The 21,735-nt window shown below is 42.6% G+C and overlaps 1 protein-coding gene across 1 annotated transcript in view; it reads left to right on the top strand.

Moving 5' to 3' along the window:
- bcar3 (BCAR3 adaptor protein, NSP family member) overlaps positions 1-21,735 on the top strand; it is a 52,311-nt gene that overhangs the window by 20,271 nt on the left and 10,305 nt on the right. The window contains exons 3-5 of the mRNA XM_076087956.1: positions 2,722-2,917; positions 3,389-3,643; positions 7,695-7,737. Coding sequence (XP_075944071.1) covers positions 2,722-2,917; positions 3,389-3,643; positions 7,695-7,737 — 494 coding nt within the window. The remainder of the gene's footprint in view (positions 1-2,721; positions 2,918-3,388; positions 3,644-7,694; positions 7,738-21,735) is intronic.

The raw sequence follows: 21,735 nt of genomic DNA on the forward strand, positions 1-21,735 counted from the left end.
CTAAGCTCCAAAGCTTATGGATCTTTTGTTAAATATTTGATTTCTCCTTGATGTTTTTTATTTGACAAACAGAGCCTTGTATGAAGCATTGAGGTAGCAGAGCTCTGCATTTAATCTGCTGCTTTGGCCAGTTGAAATGACTACCATTACCAGCAGCTGTCGCTAATCAATATACAGATTGTAAGTAACATGCCAAAGTAAAACTTGAGTGGTTAATGTGCTGTCCGTGTCTCGGAAAAAGGTCGCTTGTAAGAGAAAGAAACGCACTCTCAAATCACAAATGGACAGACCAGAGTTATGGTGCTTTTATTGTGAAACAATATCTATCAATAGACTTTTATAAAACGATTTAGTTAACTGGTTTGATGAAATGCTATCAAACCCCAACCACATCACAGAGGATATCAACATGCATCTTATCATGATTATGTTCTGATTATCATATGATATATGTTTATGATTTTCTATTATCCACTTATACAGTACAGGTACCGAGTCCCCTTTGTACAGCAGCAGAAGTGTCTACAAGTTATTCAGAAAAGCAGTTCACTCTCACTCCACAACATGTCCCTGTAGGAAATACTCCCAACATATCAGGGAATGTTTTCTTTCTAACAGGGAGTTAGATGAAAAGATCAATATCATCCCTGTGCATGTAGTGCAGAGCTACCTTCATGACATATTTACTTTAGTTTAGCACAATGGAAGCAGGGGAAACAACAAGCCTGGCTTCATGAAAAGGTGACGTCTTAATGCTAAGTGGTCCTAGTTACACATCGCATGTTTGTAATGGACAGGCCAAAACAGGGAACAAAAAGACTTTGATCAACTAGCTTGCTAACGAACTACAATATACATGTAAACAGGACCACTTCAGAACCATTGAATGGCGTATTTTTCCTCTTTTGGTAAAAGCTAGCCGTGTCCCTGAGATCCCAGTCTTTGTGCTAAGCTAGACTCAACAGGTCCTGGACAACCTGCTATCTATTTAGATGAAGTCGATCTTCTCATCTGACTTTAAGCAAGAAGGCGGACAAGCGTAGTAAAACCAACATGTCATGAGTATTCCTTTCAACCCGGAAACTCAAGTTCACCCGTGGTTTCTTATATAAGTGGAAGTCATGTTTCTCTCCGTCCTCACGTAAACATCTGGTTACAGTCCTATACCACTACGCTGAGCCCATTTACAGAATGGCTTGTCCCACTTCTTTGGCCTTACTTAAACCCGCTTTATCATATTGCTACAGGACTCATCACTGCACATTGTTCAATCTGGTCGGATGGTCCTTATTTGCTGTGCCCAGGATGCAGCATTGGTATATTTTAATGTACAAGACCATTCTAGTCAGGTTACCCATGTACATATACGCTAGGTTTGTACTTGTACAAAATACCTACAACCGTAGGTCCAATAATTGTCTAGGCCAGTCTGGAAAAAGGAGTGTATTTTATTATGGCCCTTGGTCTTGAATGATCTGAAGGTTAGACTAGTCTAGAGTCCCTCATCTCGCTAGTCAGTTTTAAACAAAGGTTATCAACCACGAACTGTTCTTACAACGTGTAACTGTCAACTGTATGTATCACACACACTTTCTTGGCCTGATTGCCAACACAAAAGCAGTTTTATCTCAATGGATTTTATCTGGTTAAATGCCACTAATGACGTTTAACTTCATCAAATAAGGAAATAATTGATTTACATTCAATGAACCTGGTGAAACTAATTCACAGCTTTGACAACAGCTCATCTGCCTTTGAAACGATTTTTCACCAGGAGCCGTGTCGATCGCCTCGGTTCAAAAATTGCCTCTTCTTCGGGGCGGACAGCATCCGACTACTACACAGCCAAGCCCCCACCGCTTCCTCTGCTGCCTACTTTCTCTGATCGTAATCAGGTTGTCCAAATAGAGACACAATAACAAACACCGGCGTGGTTGTTCATGTCAGATTCTTAGCTAAGATTAGAAACAGGGAGGGTTTGTGGAATCTCGTACCATCCAGTCTACTGACGTGCCTGTCAGCTGATGGTATTTTAGTTTGTACAGTATGACTAACTGCTGCATGGTGAGGGATTCAGAGCAGAAGATAGCGTGCTGTCCAGTCATCATCACAGGGGAATATATCAAGAACCTGTCCACTGTTTTCATCACTGCCAGTGCCAACCTATCTGTCCGGTTCATCACTATGCACAGTCATTATATCCGTCTGTCTGTCTGACAAGATCAAGCCCATGAGCAAAGACAGAAGAAGCTGGTTTTCAGTGCCATGCTGGTATATAAAGAACGTTCAGCATTCCCTGATGGTGTGACATTCAGAGTCTGTTGAAACTGATGCGGAAGGTCACATCGTCTGGTGAAATTCTTATTGGCTTTGAGCCCAGCATCATGTAAAAACCTGTTGTACTGGATCATGTATTATAATAATACTGAGTACGTCAGTGTGTGCTTGTGTGTTTCAGATCATATGTCTTCACAGAAATGCATTACATAACGGTTGAATAACTGCGTTCCTCCAGGTTAATATTGTACTGTATGTGAGGTTATGTCACACTCTGTGAGGATAATTCTCTTACTTTTCTTTATCTATTTATCACCTTAATAAAGTCCTTTTTCAGTGGAAGGACTGAGATCAACTCTTCAAATCCAAAGCTTTGAGGTGCTGGTTGATAGGACTCAAGTCCAATAAGTCTGACTTTGCATTTCTATATGCGTTTCTTTCCAGAGTTGAGGATGATGGCAGAGGGGCGTTTTGCCAGTCTGCCCAGGTCCCTCCATGCACACCACTCCCTGGGAGGAGGCACTGCACGCCCTGGAGTCCCCTCCAACTCGCTCGGTGTCCCCAGCAGCAACACCTGCTCCTCCAGGGGGCTCCAGGCCTCCCTCGCCTCCTCCATGGACCTCCTCAGCTCCAGACCTGGGTGAGTTGGCTGACCGACACACAATCAAAACGGGTCTTCAAAGACTCTGAGCAGAATTCACGGTCTGACTGAGTTAAACAAGCGTATAGTCTCTTCTGTTGGGCAATTCAGGTTTTAGGATATTTGAGATAGTGGTTTAATCAAATACAAATATGTCAGGCTGAATTAGAGGAAAATATTTATAAGAGAATACACAAGACATCCAATACTTCCATTTGATGTTAAGGAGACGTGAACATAGCTTAACATGTTAGTCTGTGTACAGTAAGCAGCATCAAAAGGCTTCAATGAAGTGTTTGACAGCATCACATTTATACCCTGTGTCGACTTGTTTAAAGCTTTAAAAAGGATAAAATCACATCTGGAAGTTTTTTTTTCTCAAAGTATAGTCTTCAGGGTGTTTTACTGTATTTACTTCTATGCTTTAGACTTATTCTTCTCTTTCCCCCCGTGTCGTTTTCCCTTCCCCAGTTTCCCTCCAGGGCAGGGCAGCGGCCTATCAGAGCAGTCCACTTCTTCCTACCAGCCAGTCTCCATTCACGGAACTCTGCCTCGTCGCAAGAGAGGTGGGGCCAACCTCACCCACGGGAACTACACGTGGGACCCCAGAGCCAATCACACGCAACAGATACCTTGGGGGAAGGCGTCACTGGTCCCTGGACCCGCCCATCAACCCATGACCTCTCCGCTGGTCCAAAATATCATCGATGACTCTCATGGTTATAGGTAAACACATGTATAAACACACATAAACATGCTAATGCTGTTGTCTCTATTGATGAACAGAACAGAAAGGAAATTCTTAGTCGACTAACAGATGAGTTCTCCACAAAGAATCACTTCAAAGCTTGTTTTTACCAAAAATGTGCTCATAAGATTCTGGTACATAAGTCATTCAGTATGAAATCCTAGTCGACTAAGACCAAAACGACCCATTAGACTGAAAAGATGTGACAGCTTGCTTCTTCAGACAGACGGAGAGTTTGGAGTCGCATGGAGAAAGGCGAGTCCGTAAAGAGCCCTGAGGGGGTGTAGCAGTTAGCTCAACTTCAGAGGGAACATGCACACCTCATTCTTCATCATGTCCTCCCATCTCTCCATCTTTAGTGTAGAGTTACGACAGACAGTATCTGATGTAGCCAGCTGTGTGTGTGTGTGTGTGTGTGTGTAGCCCCCAGTAGTTGGGTTACCTTTGTAGGTCAGGGTGTGGCAGGACAGATCACAGATTACTGTGAGCTCTTTGTCTACCCTCTCCATATTTCTGCCTCCATGCTGGATACATTTCATACACTGCTGACATACAGCAGGACAATTTGTCCAGGTCAAATTCAACCTGCGCAGGTGGCGAAATAATGAACAGCATCTCACTGTTGCTGTTTTGAAGCTACACACAGTTCACAGTTGAGTTTTCTCAGTGTGTGTCTCTAAGGTATGCAACCACTGGTCAGTCGGTCTTGACTTTCCATTGCTCATGCTGTCAGCTGACCTATGACCCCCCGACCTTATGTTGCACTAGCCTCCGATTGGTCAGTTTGTCTCTCTGTTGACCTCCGTGGGCAGCTCAGCAGACCACCAGGAGAGGAGAAGGAGGGGGAGGAGGAAAAAACGAGAGAGCAGAGAGGAAGAGTGGAAAGGAGTAGAGCAAAGAGGAATGAGAGGGGAAGAGATCGACAGATTCATTTCCTCAACATAAGATGTGAAAAACGGACACATTTATCTGTTGATTGTGTTTGGATTAACTTCTTCCTTTTATATCAAATCAGACCGATAGCTTAAATGTATTTCTTAGCAGTTGTTACAGCCGTTGTTTACACTATATTCTCTTTCAAATTGCAAAAGATGTATATGTTAATTATAACTAAAAGTTAAAACGTGTTCACATCTGATGATTTATTGCCCTAGTGACACCCCTGATAGAAAAAACAGCAGGTTGCTTTAGTGCTGCAAATAAAAGGAGGGTGTGAGATGAAGAGGCATGGGGTCAGCAGAGACTCAGCTCCAGATATAAACATTTAAAGGTGCCATGTTTAGGATTTGGAGGCATCTATTGCAACCAACTGAAACGTGTCCCGTGCAGGAGAACTATGGTGGCCGACACCAAAACGCGAATGGCCCCATCTAGAGCCAGTGTTTGGTTTGTCCCTTCTGGACTACCGTAGCAACATGGCGGCCGGCTCCGTAAAGAGGACCAGCTTCGTATGTAGAACTAAACGGCCCATTCTAAGGTAACAAAAACACAAACAATCCTATTGTCAGGTTATTATACTTTAAAGGAAACATACTTATTCATATTATATTCAATTTCTGCCATTCCTGGTTCCCAATGTCAAGCTACATACTAACATTACAGTATGTACTGTATGGTAATCTTTATAGTTTACAGGTTTTCAGTACAGAGGTTCATAGTGTGGATTGGACACAGCTATTAAGAGCAGATCCTAACTTTGCACTCAGTCTGTGGTTCTTCATTATGAAAACACACTGACCTCTGCAGGCCGCCTGCAGACCCTGCATGTTGCTCATCACTCTCTCTCTCCCTCTCTCTCACTCTCTCCCACACACACAAATATGGTGCAGTCACTCGCTAAAGCCAGCTGTGGTCGTGCTGAGTATTGTGTGGTGAAGCGCAAAGAACAACAGTAGCCAGAAAAAGACTGTGGCGAGTGCTGCCGGCTTCTGCCCTCCCTACTTGCGTTATTGTTTTTCCCTCCCCTTCTCACTCGCTTCCACTACTTCTGTCCTCAGAGCTCTGTCTCCGTCTGTGTTGCAGGTCAGTTTTGTGGTCGTAGAAGCAGAAAAATCCGGCCTCTGATGCTGTTTCAGCAATATGGGCAGAAAAAAGGCGAAGTTAGCTGTGGTCAGCTTGTGTATCTCACTCTCACTATACGTTGTTGCAGTTATTTTAGGGCTGCAGTGAGGCTTACTAACCATTATCAGGAAGAATACAGATTCATCAAGATGCAGAGCGGAGACGACGTCATCCTTCACTCGACGTCCTGGCTTTAAACTCGATGAATCTCCATCAGCTCCAGGGCTGCTGCTCTGTTTGTGAGCCTGACCTTTGACCTCCCTGAGGAGAAGAGGGAATTTCCCTCAGTCGTAGCACATTCAGCGACAGCAGCGTTCACATGGGTGTTGTCTGGTATGTGGTGATTCTCATCTCGCCCACCTCAGACGGGGTTACGAGGGGCAGGTGGTGGTTGGGGTGGTGAAGGTTTTGGGGCCAATCAAGAGGTCCAGCTCACCGCGGAGTCCAACAAAGCAACCCATGCAACTACAGTAAGTGTGGTCAATGTCAAACTGAATGTCCGGTTGAGACCACAGAAACGTCCTGCGCTCTTCCGCCTCTTCATCGTCCGTCTCCTTCATCCTCGGCAGTGGTGAAAATGAAGAACTATGAGCTCCTTTCACTCATCACTATAACCACGAATGAAAGATATTTTCTGATGCACCAATCAATTGCTGTTTAGACCTGGAACAGGATCGGTTGCCATTCACTGAGCTTCCTCAGCTCTGCAGAGTGAACTCTGCTGTAGACTCTGAGGTTGATGGAGAGGCCTGAGCACTCCACCGTCTATGAATAATGACGATACCTTGTTGTGAATGGAGCCTTCTGTTTAGTTACATAACTTAATCCCACTCATTATTTGGGGCCACGTTAAAACTGAGAGGGCTGAGAGCTAAACATATTTGGTTTGGCAAGTAATGGACTGTGCTAATATTCCCGTGGGAACACCAGTGTAGGCTTAAGGGATTTAAACTACCAACCTTGGTAACGTAGTCAGGGATTTGAGCTAATTACCTCTTTCCCTGAGCCCCTGGCTGTAAGCCTCCTGTAGAGAGAGACTCAGAGCTACATGTATACACTCAAGTACCAAATATTCAAGGCAAAGATGGAGAGCAATGGGAATACATACAGACACAATGTGGGGACCTTATACTGCTCAGATCAGACAAAATACAGGGCCTGAACATGTATTCTGTGTATTCTGACATTTAAACAAAAGTGTCCAAGAAAAGCCAACGAGACTGGAGCGAGCGGTTGTTAAGGGAACAGATTCCAAACTGCTGTCTGATGTGGTTGTTTTTGGATTATTGAAGGAATCAAAGAAATTGCAAAAATATATTTATTTATGTCAAAGGAGAAAATGCTGCTGTTTTTATGTGTGTGCTCTAACCTCTCTGTGAAATTGTCAGTGGACTCTGAAGGCCAGGCGTGTGGCTGCGATGTGTGTTACGGTGGGGGAGGAGAGAGCGAGAGAGAGCGAGAGAGAGAGGCCAAGTCAAGCAGGCAGTGAGTGAACATGTTTACCACTGACTGAGAGAAAGAAAGAGTGAGAGACAGACTGCGGATGGGACACAGAAAGAGAGGGACTCTGATTTAAAGCAGTTCAGTGTGAGGTTTGGTTCCACTCGACTTCAGTCTTTCAGAAAACAACTGAAGTCAGGACAGCACTGCCATTACAGTCAACTGTACGCCAGCTTTACAGTACAGCTGTGCCTTCTTGGTCTAGCATCTGTCTAACATGGACACGTGTTATGACCAGTGACATCCATTTGGACCTTTCAAAACAAAGCGGCACACCTCCACCGAAACATCTCCTAAAGAGCTCTAAAGAAGCAGCATCAGCACCAGCTATAGGGACCCACCTGGACGTAACACAGCCAGCTCAGCAGTTTGTTTGCAGCAGGAACCAAAGATCAACAGCGAGCAGTTTGGGTCCAGTAGCAAGATGTGTTCACTAAACAGGACCATGTCTTTGTCTTTGTTCCCCAGGGAGCCTGCTGCCGGCCTGGACGCCACGGTGGACTATGTGAAGGTAGGAACGACAAATGTGCTTGTTTGTTATTTACAGAATGCAGACAAAGACTGCCACATATGCTGTTTCTACTATTGCTACTGGAACCACAAACAAGGCTGGATTGTGCTGGTTTTAAACTCCTGCAGACGCTTTTGTGGACATTTTGCTGGTGGGACATGTGTACAGACAGACAGTTTTTCTTATCACACAACACGTTACGTTGAGTCGTCTAGTTGTTGCACACATTTATTGGGCTTTTACAGTATCTCTGGGACCGGTTGAACCGTAAAAAGATATAAGATGCACACAAGCAACCTTTTATGTGCAACACAGCCACAAGTTTAGATTTGATTCAGTCAATTGTCATTGTCGTAGTCTGCTCGTTATGTAGTAGGAAGGAGTATTGGTGGTACTGGCATGCAGTACCAATAGCTGTGGTATAAGTAATACTACTAGTATTTTTTCTTAATCCACTCTGTTGTGAGAATACTTTGTACTTCAAGGCAGCCTTTGCTTGGTTAAATGAAGTTCAAGACGTTTAGCAAAAATCTGAGAAAAGTGATTGAATCCATCGAAACTAAATGGACTGAAACTGGACGTGAAATGATATTCAGCGGTTTTCTGCAGGCTTCAATGTAAACATCACTCACAGGAGACGTTCATCCAATCCCCCCGGGGCTATAGGAGGATAATTCACCTGTTAAATCATAGGTCTGCCACTGTGCTTAGGCTGTCACACTGTTGTAAATCATAATCACCCACACACACACACAGCACCTGAGCCCCCCTCTAAGAGAGGTGATTACAGAGAAGTCATCCTTCACTTATCACAATATCATCTAGCTGACATACAATATGTTATATTGTCTATATTTCTATCACTCTGTTTATGTCTTTGCGTTTCTTCTTGTACTCACTCTGCACAGCTTCTGCTTCATTATTAGGGCAAATATATTGATTTCGTTATTTCACCAAAATTGAATCGGAGGGCAAGACCAGAAATGAAAAAAGCAACGTGTAGAGAAACACATTTATTCAGTTAATGTATTTATGCAGAGATTCAGTTTTCGGTTTAGCGCTGTAACTGAAAATGTTACCGAGCTTCATACTCTTTCTCCCCATGTGAGGATAAATGGAATGCAAACTAAAGAAAACTTCTTCACGGACCTCTTATTAACAAAGTGAAGCTAAACTATGATCTTGTGTCTCTCGCATGATCTTATTTGACCTGAAAACCATTGTTTAAACAGTGTTCACTACACCTATCAGTGCAAAGTAGTCCGCACTACACACACGTACTTAGATGAGGCTTCCCCATTTCTTCTCTCTTGATCTCCTCTCTTCTCCATCCTCCCCTACCTTCCATCCCTCTTTCCCATCCATCGCTCCTTTCCATCTATGAGCTCATACGTTTGGATGCTGACACCTCAGTCTGAAAAGCAAACTCAGTCCTTCTCACGAGAACATGTAGGAGCTAACCACACACACACACACACATTCAACTCTGCACACACACGTGGACAAACAGTACTTGTGTGTATTTCTTTGGTCAAATTAGGGTTGTGTGCAAGTGTCAACAGAGTGTGTGTGTGTGCGTGTGTGTGTGTGTGTGTGTGTGTGTTGACCGCAAATAGGGCTACTGTATTCCAGGTATTATATAACATGTGTGAAAGTGTTGCTGTCAGCTGTGGTACTCCAGGTGTGTTTGCATTTCCACTGTGGATGAAAACACACACAGATGTCCATGCACGCACACGCACACACACACACACACGCAAGCAGTACAATCTGTGTCATATCCTGTGGAAAGGTTAAAAGTGCGGGAACTGCAGTGAGCCTTGCATTGTTTGGTGCGATCAGGCCATCGATTATGTAGTAGAAATGTGTAGGATGGATGTCTGCAGGGAAGGAAGTATCTGTGGAGAACAATCGTGTAAAGATATCCCTCTCTTGTCTGACTGGAAGCCAGTTTCTCTCCTCGTGGACAGTCTCATTTCCAGAGCTGTTTGATGTCTTTCTGTTTATTGTGTGATTAGTTTCCCCTCCCTGAAAGGAAATAGAAACAACATTCAAAATCACAATTTAGCCCCTTTTTTATGTCACAAGAGAGCGGGTTGAATGTAAAAGCTGTTCTATGAATACACGCATGTATCTAGCAGTTTATACCATACATATAATGCAGAAAAAAGTAGCATAGAAACTGATGTGTCACCAGATACTAGGTTGTATTAGAACAAATGTACTAGTCAGTGGGGCTCATGTAGCTAAACTTGCTACACTTGTTGGGGAATAAACAGGAGGGGAATAAACAGGAGTGAAGTCTGTGAGGGGATTTAGGAACTATTGGTACAAAGTTCCCACCGGATAAGTCAGAGACATGTTACAAAGAGGAGCTTGTTGCATGCTGCAGCAGTAAATTCAGCACAAAGTCTTAAGAGTAAGTCTTAATGGTGCAGAAACTTATTTTATGAGTCAGCTTCTTACTCAGAGCGATGAGATGCATGAATACAAACAAAATCAGCAAGTTTGAACATTTCTGTTTATTTCCCATCAGAAATGAAGTTATTTGTGTTTTTCTCTTTTCCCACTGGTTTATGCACCAGTTAGAGTTCAACCAGTTGTGGGGTTGTTGGTTTATCAAATCTGATCAAACGATGCTCAGAGAGTCCTGACTAAACAGAACAGCTGAAAGTCTTGATGAATGATGCCAAAGGATGTTATTATGAGTAGAAAGGGGGAAGGAAATTTGCCCAAATGTATATTTTAGACAGCCATCAATGGACTCAAAATTGTCTTTCTATTATAACGAACACAATACTTTCTGGTACAATAGGTGGGAGTATAATACTCCATATTTACCATATTCTTTGATAACAAACTGGCTGATTGGGAAAAGAGACAGAAAAAAAGAAAGAGAGTGCAGCTGTTGATCCTCTGTAGTTCAGGATGAAAACAACTCTTCTTCTTCTCTAAAAGAATCGCCCTCTTTTGCTCATTCTCTTTCATTCCCACTCTGTCTTTGACTTGAAACCATCAAGTTGCTCTTCTCTCATGAGAGCGCTTTAAGACACAATAATGCTCTGTGTCTATGTGCGTGTGGTCGGATGTTGCAAAAGCTTTCAACTCTCAAAGTGATGACATTTAACAGCTTACGGTGCACGCACACACGCACGCACACACACATTCATAGCTAAGTGATCAAAACATCTATTCAAGCGTTTACCTACTTCAATTAACTCGTGAAATGAATTCATCTTGATGTGCTTGAGGGTAGAGATGAGCTCTGGTACACTCTAGTGGTCAGATTGAGGTACTACACTATTAGACAAACCCCCACAGCTGTAAATGGACCGGGAGTCATTCAGCCAGTTAGAAGTCCAAACAGCAGTGTGACATTCATCAGGATCATCACACCAGTCTGTCAGCAAGCCAGCAGGACTTCAAATAGCAACCAGCTGGTCACGCTGCCAGCCAACCATTCAGCTCCACTAACCGGCCCGCGGGCGCGTCAGTCAGCCAGTCAATGAGCCGCACAGCCAATCAATCCTCCAGTTTGTCAGCCTATAAGCAGAGCAGGCAGCTGGCCAGCAAGCCAACGGCTCGCTGCAGTAAATGAACAATGAGCCACTGAACTGAATTTTGGGGGGAATTTAAGAAGATTGCTTCAGCGTCATATATAATGCACACGGTGCAAAATATAAGAACGTTTCCTTAATTAGAAATCAGCGTTATCCTCCTGAACTTAGAAGTTGAATCAACTTGTTTGAAAGAAACCATGAACTTCCACTTTAAGAGTCTTTCACTTTATTTATTTATTATTATTAATAATAATAATATTGTTGTATAATCCGTTTCATGCGTCAGACTCCATAGATTAAGAATCACAATGTAAACCATGTTTCTCGAGTTATTATCTAAACACAGATGCTTCATACATCATGATGTTGTTTAAAGTGTTGCTTTGGTGAAACCTGCCTTCTACAGTGCATCTATCAGTTTTAGGATTTCTTTCTCATGGCTGCAAAATAGGTCAAAGTATTAAACTATCATCAAAACCTAAACAAATGTGCATTCTCTCAACATGCTTTAGGGATTTTCCAAGTCCTAGTTCGAGTGTAAACTAATATTATCTTGCTAATAAAAGGTATAAAGAGTTTTTTTCGAGCAAGTTTGGCTTGAAGCGGAAGTACAGAAGGGATTAGTTTCAGCATCTGAGTCTAACCTACGAGTGTAAACCACACATAGAATTCACTGTGTGGAAACAAAGACAGTTTGAACGTATTCTGACAAAATGTTTATTCCACTTTCCGTAAATGTTCCCCATGATGAAATATAGGAAATCTGTGATACAAAATTCAATTCTAGAAACCATTTTCAGATGCATTGTATCTATGTACTCCATAGCATCCCCTTCAGTACTCCACTGTAACTTCGAAGCAGAATACCAAAAAAAAACTTGTGGATTTTTTGCTTTCTCTTTTCACCGACCAACGGCGCACATTTCTATCGACGTGTTGAGGGCTCACACAGTGGAGGCGTCACGTTGCACAAATCAATATGTCTGTCACCAAGATCACAGTCCATTACTGATCGATGACCCATCTCAAACACTCACACGACTCAGACCACCCAGGGGGCTGAACAGCAGTGTCACGGACATTCATTCTCTATTCAAACTGCCTCACTGGTACAGAAGGACACTGATGCAGACACTGATATGAAACCATTGATTGACTATAAAGTGTGTCAGTAAATCAGAGGATGTATTCAACGCGCCAACATTTGCTTGATTTGTATAACGTAGCATGAAGACTGTTGGAAAGTTGTGAAAAGTTGACAGGATGAAAGATTCTGCAGCATGTTTTGCTCTTTTAATAGTTGTCACCAGACACAATTTGATAGAAATGTGTAAGAATGTTTTTTTATTACAAAACACCAGCGGGGGGGGGAGTAGGCTAGTAGCATGTTGTACTTAAGTAAGTTATGTTCCCAAAAATACAATTTAATCATGTAAAAGTAAGTAAAAAATGTACTAAAAAAAAAGTTAGTTCAGTTAAAATGTACTCTGAGTAAACATTTCTGCATTACATTTTAAAAAAAAGGTGGAGAAGGGGTATGATGATACAATAGCATAAACTATACAACCATGCTAATTAAAAACAACACGCCATATGGATAGTTGTGCTGTAAGTGCTTGCCCAGGCCTGTAAACTTTTCGTTTTTTTCCCTGGTCCGTGAACTCAAACATTTATAACGTGACATTTCCGGAGTGCAGCGTCTTTCCTCTCTGGAGCTCCGCCCTCCTGCGGCCGCAGACACACCTGCAACTTCTTCTTTACTCAAAAAAAGTATACAACTACTTTACTACAGTAACAAGACTAAATGTAGCCTCGTTCCTTACCCCCGATGTTGCAAAAACACAAACTCATTTTGCTTTGTTCTTTTTATTTATTTTCTACCATGTAGGCTACTTTAAATAGAGTGAAATAAGTATTTCTGATCAGACTATGATGGTTGGTCCACACTGAAATATCTCAGCAACTATAGGATGGATTACATTTAGTACAGACATCAATGGTCCCTAGAGGATATGATATGATGATGAATGATAATGTGGCTCAATAACTGCTGATTGTGTAAATAATCAGGTGATGTGATGTTAATGTTCACAACTTGTTCCCTAAATGGCCAAATCATCAGTTACTGCAGGTTGTAAGGTGGAGAAACCATGTAGAACATATTTACTGTGGCTCACCATTTCTCTCATATACCAGCTCCACTATACAATAAAGTACCTATCACAAACAAACCTACACATTTAATACTATTTTATAATACAAAAACATCATTTACCCTCCCATGTCATGTAACTTGCTGAGGTCGCTGAAACAGCTCGGCTGTCTTTAGTTCATTTGAAAGAAACAGCAAACAGATAGAAATAGAAAACATAGAACCTCAGCCCGCCGATTTCTGTCCCTCGTTGTTTTTCCAGAGCATTCCTGGAGCGACGGATATGTGTATTTTAAGGTGGACATTTAGCCTAGCTGGTGATTTGGGGCTGCTGTGGTTGGCAGAAGTGTGTGTGTGCATGTGTGTGTATGTGTGCGTGTGTGTGTGTGTGTGTGTTGCCCCAGGGAATCTTCTACATGTATTTCCTCCGTGGATCCTCAGAGAGTTCACACTGTAATTATAGTGGCTCCATTTCCTGCGACAGAATATTCCTTAAACTGGTTGCTGCTGGGGTGTCACCCTCAGTGTGTGTGTGTGTGTGTGTGTGTGTGTATGTGTGTGTCCTTGTTGATGTTACTGGCTGTTTGTGTGTCCACATGCTTGTTTTTGTTATTTTCTATGTACTGGGTGCCCATCTGAGTGTATAATGTGTGTGTGTGTGTGTGTGTGTGTGTGTGTGTGTGTGTGTGTGTGTGTGTGTGTGTGTGTGTGTGTGTGTGTGTGTGTGTGTGTGTGTGTGTGTGTGTGTGTGTGTGTGTGAAAGCTCTGGAACTTAACTAGTGTGTGGGTGTAATTGCTCAGTAGTCATTAAGTAACACAAAACGGCCAGCTATTTATCAGCATCACTCTGTAGGACACACACACACGCACACACATACACACACACACACACACACACACACACACACATCAACAACTACTTTCTTTTTAGTACAGTGACTGAACTTACAGCCACTTGCCATTAAAGGTTTTCACGTGGTTGTTGCCAGCGTCTGGTCGTTATTTTCTGGAGGAAAATCTTGCCAACACAGGGAGTGAGGTATTTTCTGTTTTCAGTTTATCTTTTATTAACTAGAAGAAGAGCGAGGTAGTTTGGGAGAGCAGTGAAAGAACCATGACTGTACACAGTGTGTGAAAAGTCGGTGGTCCCGTCCCTCTGGCTGTGTCATTTATCTCTTTCACTCTATTCATATCAGTGAATACATGTTTTGCAGTTTGCGTAATGAAAACTGCTGGGCATTATAAGCTTTTGAAAGATATTTTAGTGACAATTGCGAACGACAAATAATTGTCTTGTGGTTTTAGAGAATTTTGTAATTGAGGCTATCAGGGGTCAAGTGTCAATCAAGGGTTCTTGGACCCCCGGAGATCCACTATATTTCGCACACCGACTGTATGTCAAATAAAAGACCTAAACGCCCTGAAGTTGAGGTCCATTTTGAATATATGAACTTGTGATGGGAAGTTTAAACTATTTTCTGACATTTTATAGACGAGACAACCAATCAATGAATCAACAACATGATAGTCAGATTCATGAATAGAGAAAATAATCATTAGTTTAAGCCCTAGAGGCAAATTGTCTTGAGCCCAAGTGAATCAAAAGTAACAGAGAGTGATATTTAGTCCGGGCGAGGTATTATAAGATCCTCGTGGTTTATGCAAAAATATGCACTATTATCTATGTGCCTGTGTTTATATTCCTCCATCCGTCATCCATATGTTTTCAAGAGCAAGAGAGAGATTCTGGGCCACTCCCAGTTCGTCCACACCCCATTGGCTCACACCAGATCACATGGGTCTTTCTCTCACCCATATATGGAGCTTGTGGGGGCGGGGCAAAGGAGGGAGGGGAGGGGGGGATGTGTGAGAAAGGATCTCCAGAGCTGAGGGAGCAGTGGAGGGTTTCACTCTGCGGGGGGACTGTGGAGGAGGGTGATAGATACGGTAGTCCTCCTGATGGGGATGTCGGGACCTGAGGTCGACAGGCTGTTCCTCCTGCAGATTCTGACTTCTTGTAGTTTATTTACATCACATCGGACCACACCGCAGGTTGTTTAGCTCACTTTAGCTCGTGTGACTCTGTGATGGAAGTTTTCCCTGGAAGAGGCAAATGGGATTCGTGAATGGACTTGACAGTTTTTGGACGTGTAGTCAATGTGAGCTTATGTTTCCTGCTGAAGTGAGCTGGCTGCAGGCAGCAGTGTGTTACCCCAGTTAGGCCAGGCAGTCAAGAAAAGTTAACAAGAATGTCGGAGGGGTGCAACCTCAAGACCCTGACGGCCGCTCTGTGCTGCTTCTACCACAAGAACTCTGTCATCACTGCAAAGGTGAGAGGAAGGGGAGAGTGTGTGTGTGTGTGTGTGTGTGTGTGTGTGTGTGTGTGTGTGTGTGTGTGTGTGTGTGTGTGTGTGTGTGTGTGTGTGTGTGTGTGTGTGTGTGTGTGTGTGTGTGTGTGTGTGTGCGCGCGTGTGTGTGTGAACATGTGTGCAGGTACTGGCAGTCCCTGTTGTGTGTCAGTGTCTTCATGTCAGTGTTTGTGTTTGTACATGTGTGTTAAATCCTGCAAAGTGCTCATGTGCAGGTTTGTATGCTACAGTCTTTGCTCATGCCTTTATTTCTGCCTTAACCTGTTTAGGTTTCTGCGTGTGTGTGTGTGCGTGTGTGTGTGTGTGAGTGTGTGGGGGGGGGTGTGGTTTCAGTGCATGAATAACGTAACAGTTCATGCAAGCACACTTTTTCGGGGCTCCCATTGTCTATTGTTGTCGTTTAAAGGAGACCACAGGAAGCTGTGCAGTCCACAGTGAGACAATAGAAAAAGACTTTATTAAAAAGACACAGGCTCCACATTGCAGGGTAGGAAACAATCTAAAAAGTGTACGGTAACACTTCCAGTCTAATCACACTGAATAGTCCTCCTCTTTCCCTCACTCTCTCTGTGAGTTGAACACTGGGCTTTTATTACTCGGACCAGACGCTCTCATAAATGACCGACTGTGTGACTGTCTGACTGTGTGTGTGTGTGTGTGTGTGTGTGTGTGTGTGTGTGTGTGTGTGTGAGTGTGTGAGATATATGGCCGGCATCATCCATAACTGGAGTCGGCAGACAGACAGATAGGGCAGTGTGTGAAGGCAAGGGTGAGACACAGACAGTTATAGACGCAGAGGTACCGGGACGAGGGTGATGGTCCTCATGAGGATGATAAATGACTAACTTGGGGTAGTTTGTCCTCTTTATGACGTCAGCGAAGTGCACGAGTGCCATTAAGTTGATTGGATGGGGCAAGCAGCGGTGCAGCTAGCTGTAGTGACGGGCTTTGTCCCGCTGTCGCTGAGCACATTTACATCAGCTGTTGCGATGCAGTCTGAGCCCGAATAAAGGAAAATGCATGATAACAGTAATAAAGGAAATGGAAACTAAACTAAACTTAAGGCCAACATGGGCGATAAGTCCTGGAAGTGTTCAGAAAAATGGACATTTGAACATCTGCTCCATGAAAAGTTTGTTATCCTAAATTACAGTGGGAATTTAATACTTTCCTCTGAGATTGTAACATTCAAATATGTTGTCCAAGGAAACTTTGACTCACGATCAATGCCTGAACTCCTTTCTTCCTCTTACCTCAAACAACTCACTCACATGACCAAAGAAAGTCCTCAAAATTCAACTCGCTGTCAGTGGAACAGTCAGTGTGCTGCTTTGAATTCAAACCTTTGAGTCGTCAATAACGTTCTGTGTCAGAGAAACTAACAGACCGATGCTGAAATGAGTGCTAATTGGACAACTGTCTAGTGCAGGAAACGTGTAGTTTATACTGATATTGATCTTCAAAGTATTGTCTCAGTTTCTTTACACAGAGAGAGAGTCAATCTGTTAATCCGGGTGTCTTCTTTGACGGGACTTGAACCTGTCATCTGCGTGTGTTATGTGTCGTTGTCTTATCGGATCCTCTCTGGCTCTACATTGTCCCTCTAGCGCTGCCTCTTCCTCCATCTTTCTAACACACTCATTTCTCTGTTGTTCCTTTATCTCTCTATCTGTGTCTTCCTCATGTCTTTACTTCTGATTCCAAAGAGCCCGGGGTTTTATTCCATTCTCGTTTCCCTCACTCCCCTCTTTATTTTCTCCTCCCATCTGCCTCTTTGGGAGGTTGCCATTTAATCGCAGAGAGCACGCTTCTTGTTTCTGTGTATCAAAACTAACTTGTACTTCAATCACGAGAGACCCCATTGACCCATTTGAATCCCTAACCGTAGTATGGGACAGCAACGGAGGCAGCGATTGAGCAGATTATCTTATTTGGTGTGCAGTATGTGCTTAGCAGCACAGTAAGTAATTGTACACAACAGACTACACGTGTGCCCAATGGGACAAAACCTGTTTCTGGAATGAAAAGAAATTCAGAAAATTAAAAACAATCAGGACAGGAAACCTGTCCTCAATGTAGTACATTTAAATAAATACTGAATACAATATCAAATCCTAGATGTGTTGCAGAGACTGACACACAGACACACATACATATGAATCCTAGAGATGTTTCTGATGATGATCCCTCTGTAGCTTTCCCAGACACACAGGAAGAAGCGTCCATCTAGTCGTGAGTAAACAGGAAAGGTGGGGACCTTGTGATCATGGGGCCAAGATGTCGAGATCCTGAAATCCGAAGATTCAGACTCATTAGCTTTCATGAACCTTGCAGAGCCTTGAGAATGTCCACACAGTCAAATGTACAGTAAGAGACAGAAACTGTGCGTCCTGTCCTTAGTTATTATCTGACTGTGAAATAGAATAAATACGTCATAGAACTTCCTCAGTATTGCAAAACATTTCATTCTTGGCTAAAGGTGGAGAGATGGAGGTTTTTGCTGAATAATCAAAAGTTTTCCATTATTTTCCTCCTAGATGTACTTTCTAGCTGCACTTCTGACAGCATTTAAAACTTCACGTGGAGTTAATATGACAGCTGGATGGATTCACACAGCACAGAAGCTAGAAAGAGCAAGAAACTATAGAGTGCCACAATGAGGGGGAGGGACAGAAACTGAAAGGGAGGAGAGAAAGATAACGAGAAGAGGAAATACCAGATAAACAGCAGACCAAACTTGTTATTTTAATGGGGATGATGAGGATGATGACCACCACCTGTCCTCTCAATGGCAAGACTGGGAAAAAGAAATTCAAACCTGCAGTAACATACTTTTGATCCACTTGGTTTTCCGTTAACGTGATTTCAATTGAGCTTGTTCTTGTAGCCCGTCACAGCATTTTTAGCTTTTGTTATTTATCATCCTGCACATCAGATTACACACTAACTTCGAACTGTAGGTTAATGGTGTCATCCAAGAACCTTCGATTCGGTGCTTTCTGTCATCGTACTGCAGTACACGAAGGATTTGAGCGAGAACAGGGATTATATCGTCCAGTAGTGTGTGTGTGTGTGTGTGTGTGTGTGTGTGTGTGTGTGTGTGTGTGTGTGTGTGTGTGTGTGTGTGTGAGATGATGAGGAATCAGAATTATAATGCTAAAAGGTTATTTGTCCTCACCTCACTCAACTCAAGAGGACAAGCAGCTTACAGAGCTGCCCGCTGCTTCTGATTGGTCCGCGCCAGCTCAGACTGCACTATCACAGCAAACAAGAAGACCTGGTTTTGAACCCGAGCATCGACAACAGATACACACGGAAACCTTTCAAGAGTTTTAAGGAAAACACGTTGTATTCATGTAAAAAAAATCCAAAAGGATTTCAACAGTGATTGGATTTTCTTTCAACAATGACAGTGTTTTTAGACATTGGAGAGAAAGGTGAATGTGAGAGTGGATTACATGGCCAATGGTCCTGTGCTAATCTTTGCATTTATTGCATTCATCCTCGCATGAACATATATATTTATACTGTTGCATGGGGACCAATTAGTGCACTGTTTCAATACTACTGAATGTCTTATAGACCAGATACAGCTACAACTTGAGGATTTTGTATTCATTAGTATCGGTATATTATATTGAATGCTTCTCTACAGTATGAATCAGTTCTGTATGTTTACATTTATTCATTTTGATTTTATCCAAAGCGGCATACAGATTAGGGGCAATTCAAGCCACATCAGTGACAGAGTTGTCATCAAGCTACACAAGGCTGTTTTCCAAACTTCCACATTTTGGATTAAGTGATTTTCTTTTCCCGGGTAAAGTAAATTGTATGAGCATATCTAGCGCTCAATGTAAAAACCGACATAAAGCAACTGCAGCCGATAAATGTAGTAAGTGTGAATACTGAGAGAAGAAGAGGAGGAGGAGTGAGAGAGGAGAGGAAATAAGCATGTTGGAAAGACATGCGGGTCAGTACAGTCCACTGTACTGTACTGCCATGTTGTGGTCCATATGCACAGGGTGGTACAGCATAAATGCAGCTGCTCCCGGAGGATGACATCATATTGCAGGGTCTTATTAAAGGCCAGCCTGTAAAAAACACTCCCATCCACCATTTCCATCTCTCCTCCTCTCCCTCACTACTTCCAGTCCTCCCCCCTTCACTCTCTCCATCTGTCTTCACTCATCTATTTCTTTCTGAGTTCTTCTTCTGTTCTTCCTTCCTCAGCTACATAATCCATTCCCTCCCTCCCTTTACATCTCCAGTCCTCCCTCCTTCCATACATCCTTGTCTCCTTCCTGCCATTCATCCTCGTTGGATGGCCGCCAGCTGCAGGTGTAAAAGCATTTTAATGTTGTAATGAATGTAATCACAGATGTGACTATAATCCATAACAAAAAGCAGACGTGTCATTTATTAGAGCTCCAACACGAGCCAAGTAATCTGAAGCCAGCTCTTGTGCTTTCAGTTGATGTGTTGTGTAATGCCGGTACAACAGGAAAAGCATGCTGCCCAGACGTACTGCTTTTAACTGACGCGTAACTGAGAACCAAAACAAAAAATAACAGAAATCAAAGTTGATGCAACCTCTAAATCTTAGGTATTGTACATCTCTTTGTTGCTCCTTTCGGCCTCCCTTAGCCTTAAACAGTATCACCATGAGGGGGGGGGCACGGCCACTCTGGTACAACAGCTGGAGAAATTCTGTCTGGCCCTAAAATGATCAATAATTGATAATGACGTGGGCAACACACTGATCTCCAAATTGCTGCTGATGGTCAGGCCAGAGCCTCAGTTCCATTTGGTAGTAGAAGTTATACTCCAATGCAATATGTACACACAGTTGTTGTTTAGGTAATAGTTTATCTCCTTGATTCAAGTGGGTAAAGTCAAGCGGTAAAAAGCAGAATAATATCAGAAAAATGTACAATAAAAGGCCAGGTATCAAATGTCAATTCTAAGTTTTTTTTTTATATATAATTAATAATTATATATATATATATACAAATACAGTTCTACATAAAACACCCATATATTATAAAATGTGGATTTTACATACGTCCCCATGCACAGAAAAACACAAATTACATTTATCATTTTCAATTTTTGATACCTACACAATTTATCATGTACTTTATCCTCCACTCTCCAGACTGAATGAACAGATGATACTAAAACCAAAAGGTTACTGAAAAGTCAGACTCCGTTGAATAAATTGGTAAAATAAAAGTAAAGAATAAGAAACAATGTTAAACTACAGCATGTTTCTCCTGCTAATGATAATCAAATTCACATTTTCTTTATTCATTCAGTTTAAATTCTTTTTTTTTTAAACACAGTTTGCACTTGACTAAACTACTTTGCTATTATATTGCACACAGGATCTGATTCCATAGAGCGAAATCAATGCAGCCACAGGACTGCATGATGGCTCTGTTGTACAGCCTCTAGTACCACTGCTGCACCGACGGACACACAGTCACACAAGTCAGGCTGCACTGACATGTTGCCTTTGTTTCAGACGACAAACAAACAAAATCAGTGCACGAGCATTATGACGCAGAGCCTGGTGTGCTCCAGTCAACTGTTTTCTGTGTAGAAGCTGTAAAAGGATACGCTGATTTCCTGTCACACATGGAGATGTGGCAACTGAAGGCAGAGGGGGTCTATTGTAATGACTTTAGAGAGAGAGACAGAAATTATGAAAGAGAGAGAGAACAAGCGGTAATAGAGATGAAAGGATGCACAAGGTTTCAGTTTCATGGGGACATTATAGACATATTTCCAATTTCATGTACATGGTTCAATAATTCCCTTTTTGTGTGTGTGTGTGTGTGTGTGTGTGTGTGTGTGTGTGTGTGTGTGTGTGTGTGTGTGTGTGTGTGTGTGTGTGTGTGTGTGTGTGTGTGTG

Source organism: Anarhichas minor, unplaced genomic scaffold, assembly GCF_050575085.1.
Source record: "Anarhichas minor isolate MPS153535 unplaced genomic scaffold, ASM5057508v1 ptg000010l, whole genome shotgun sequence".
Lineage (NCBI taxonomy): Eukaryota > Metazoa > Chordata > Actinopteri > Perciformes > Anarhichadidae > Anarhichas > Anarhichas minor.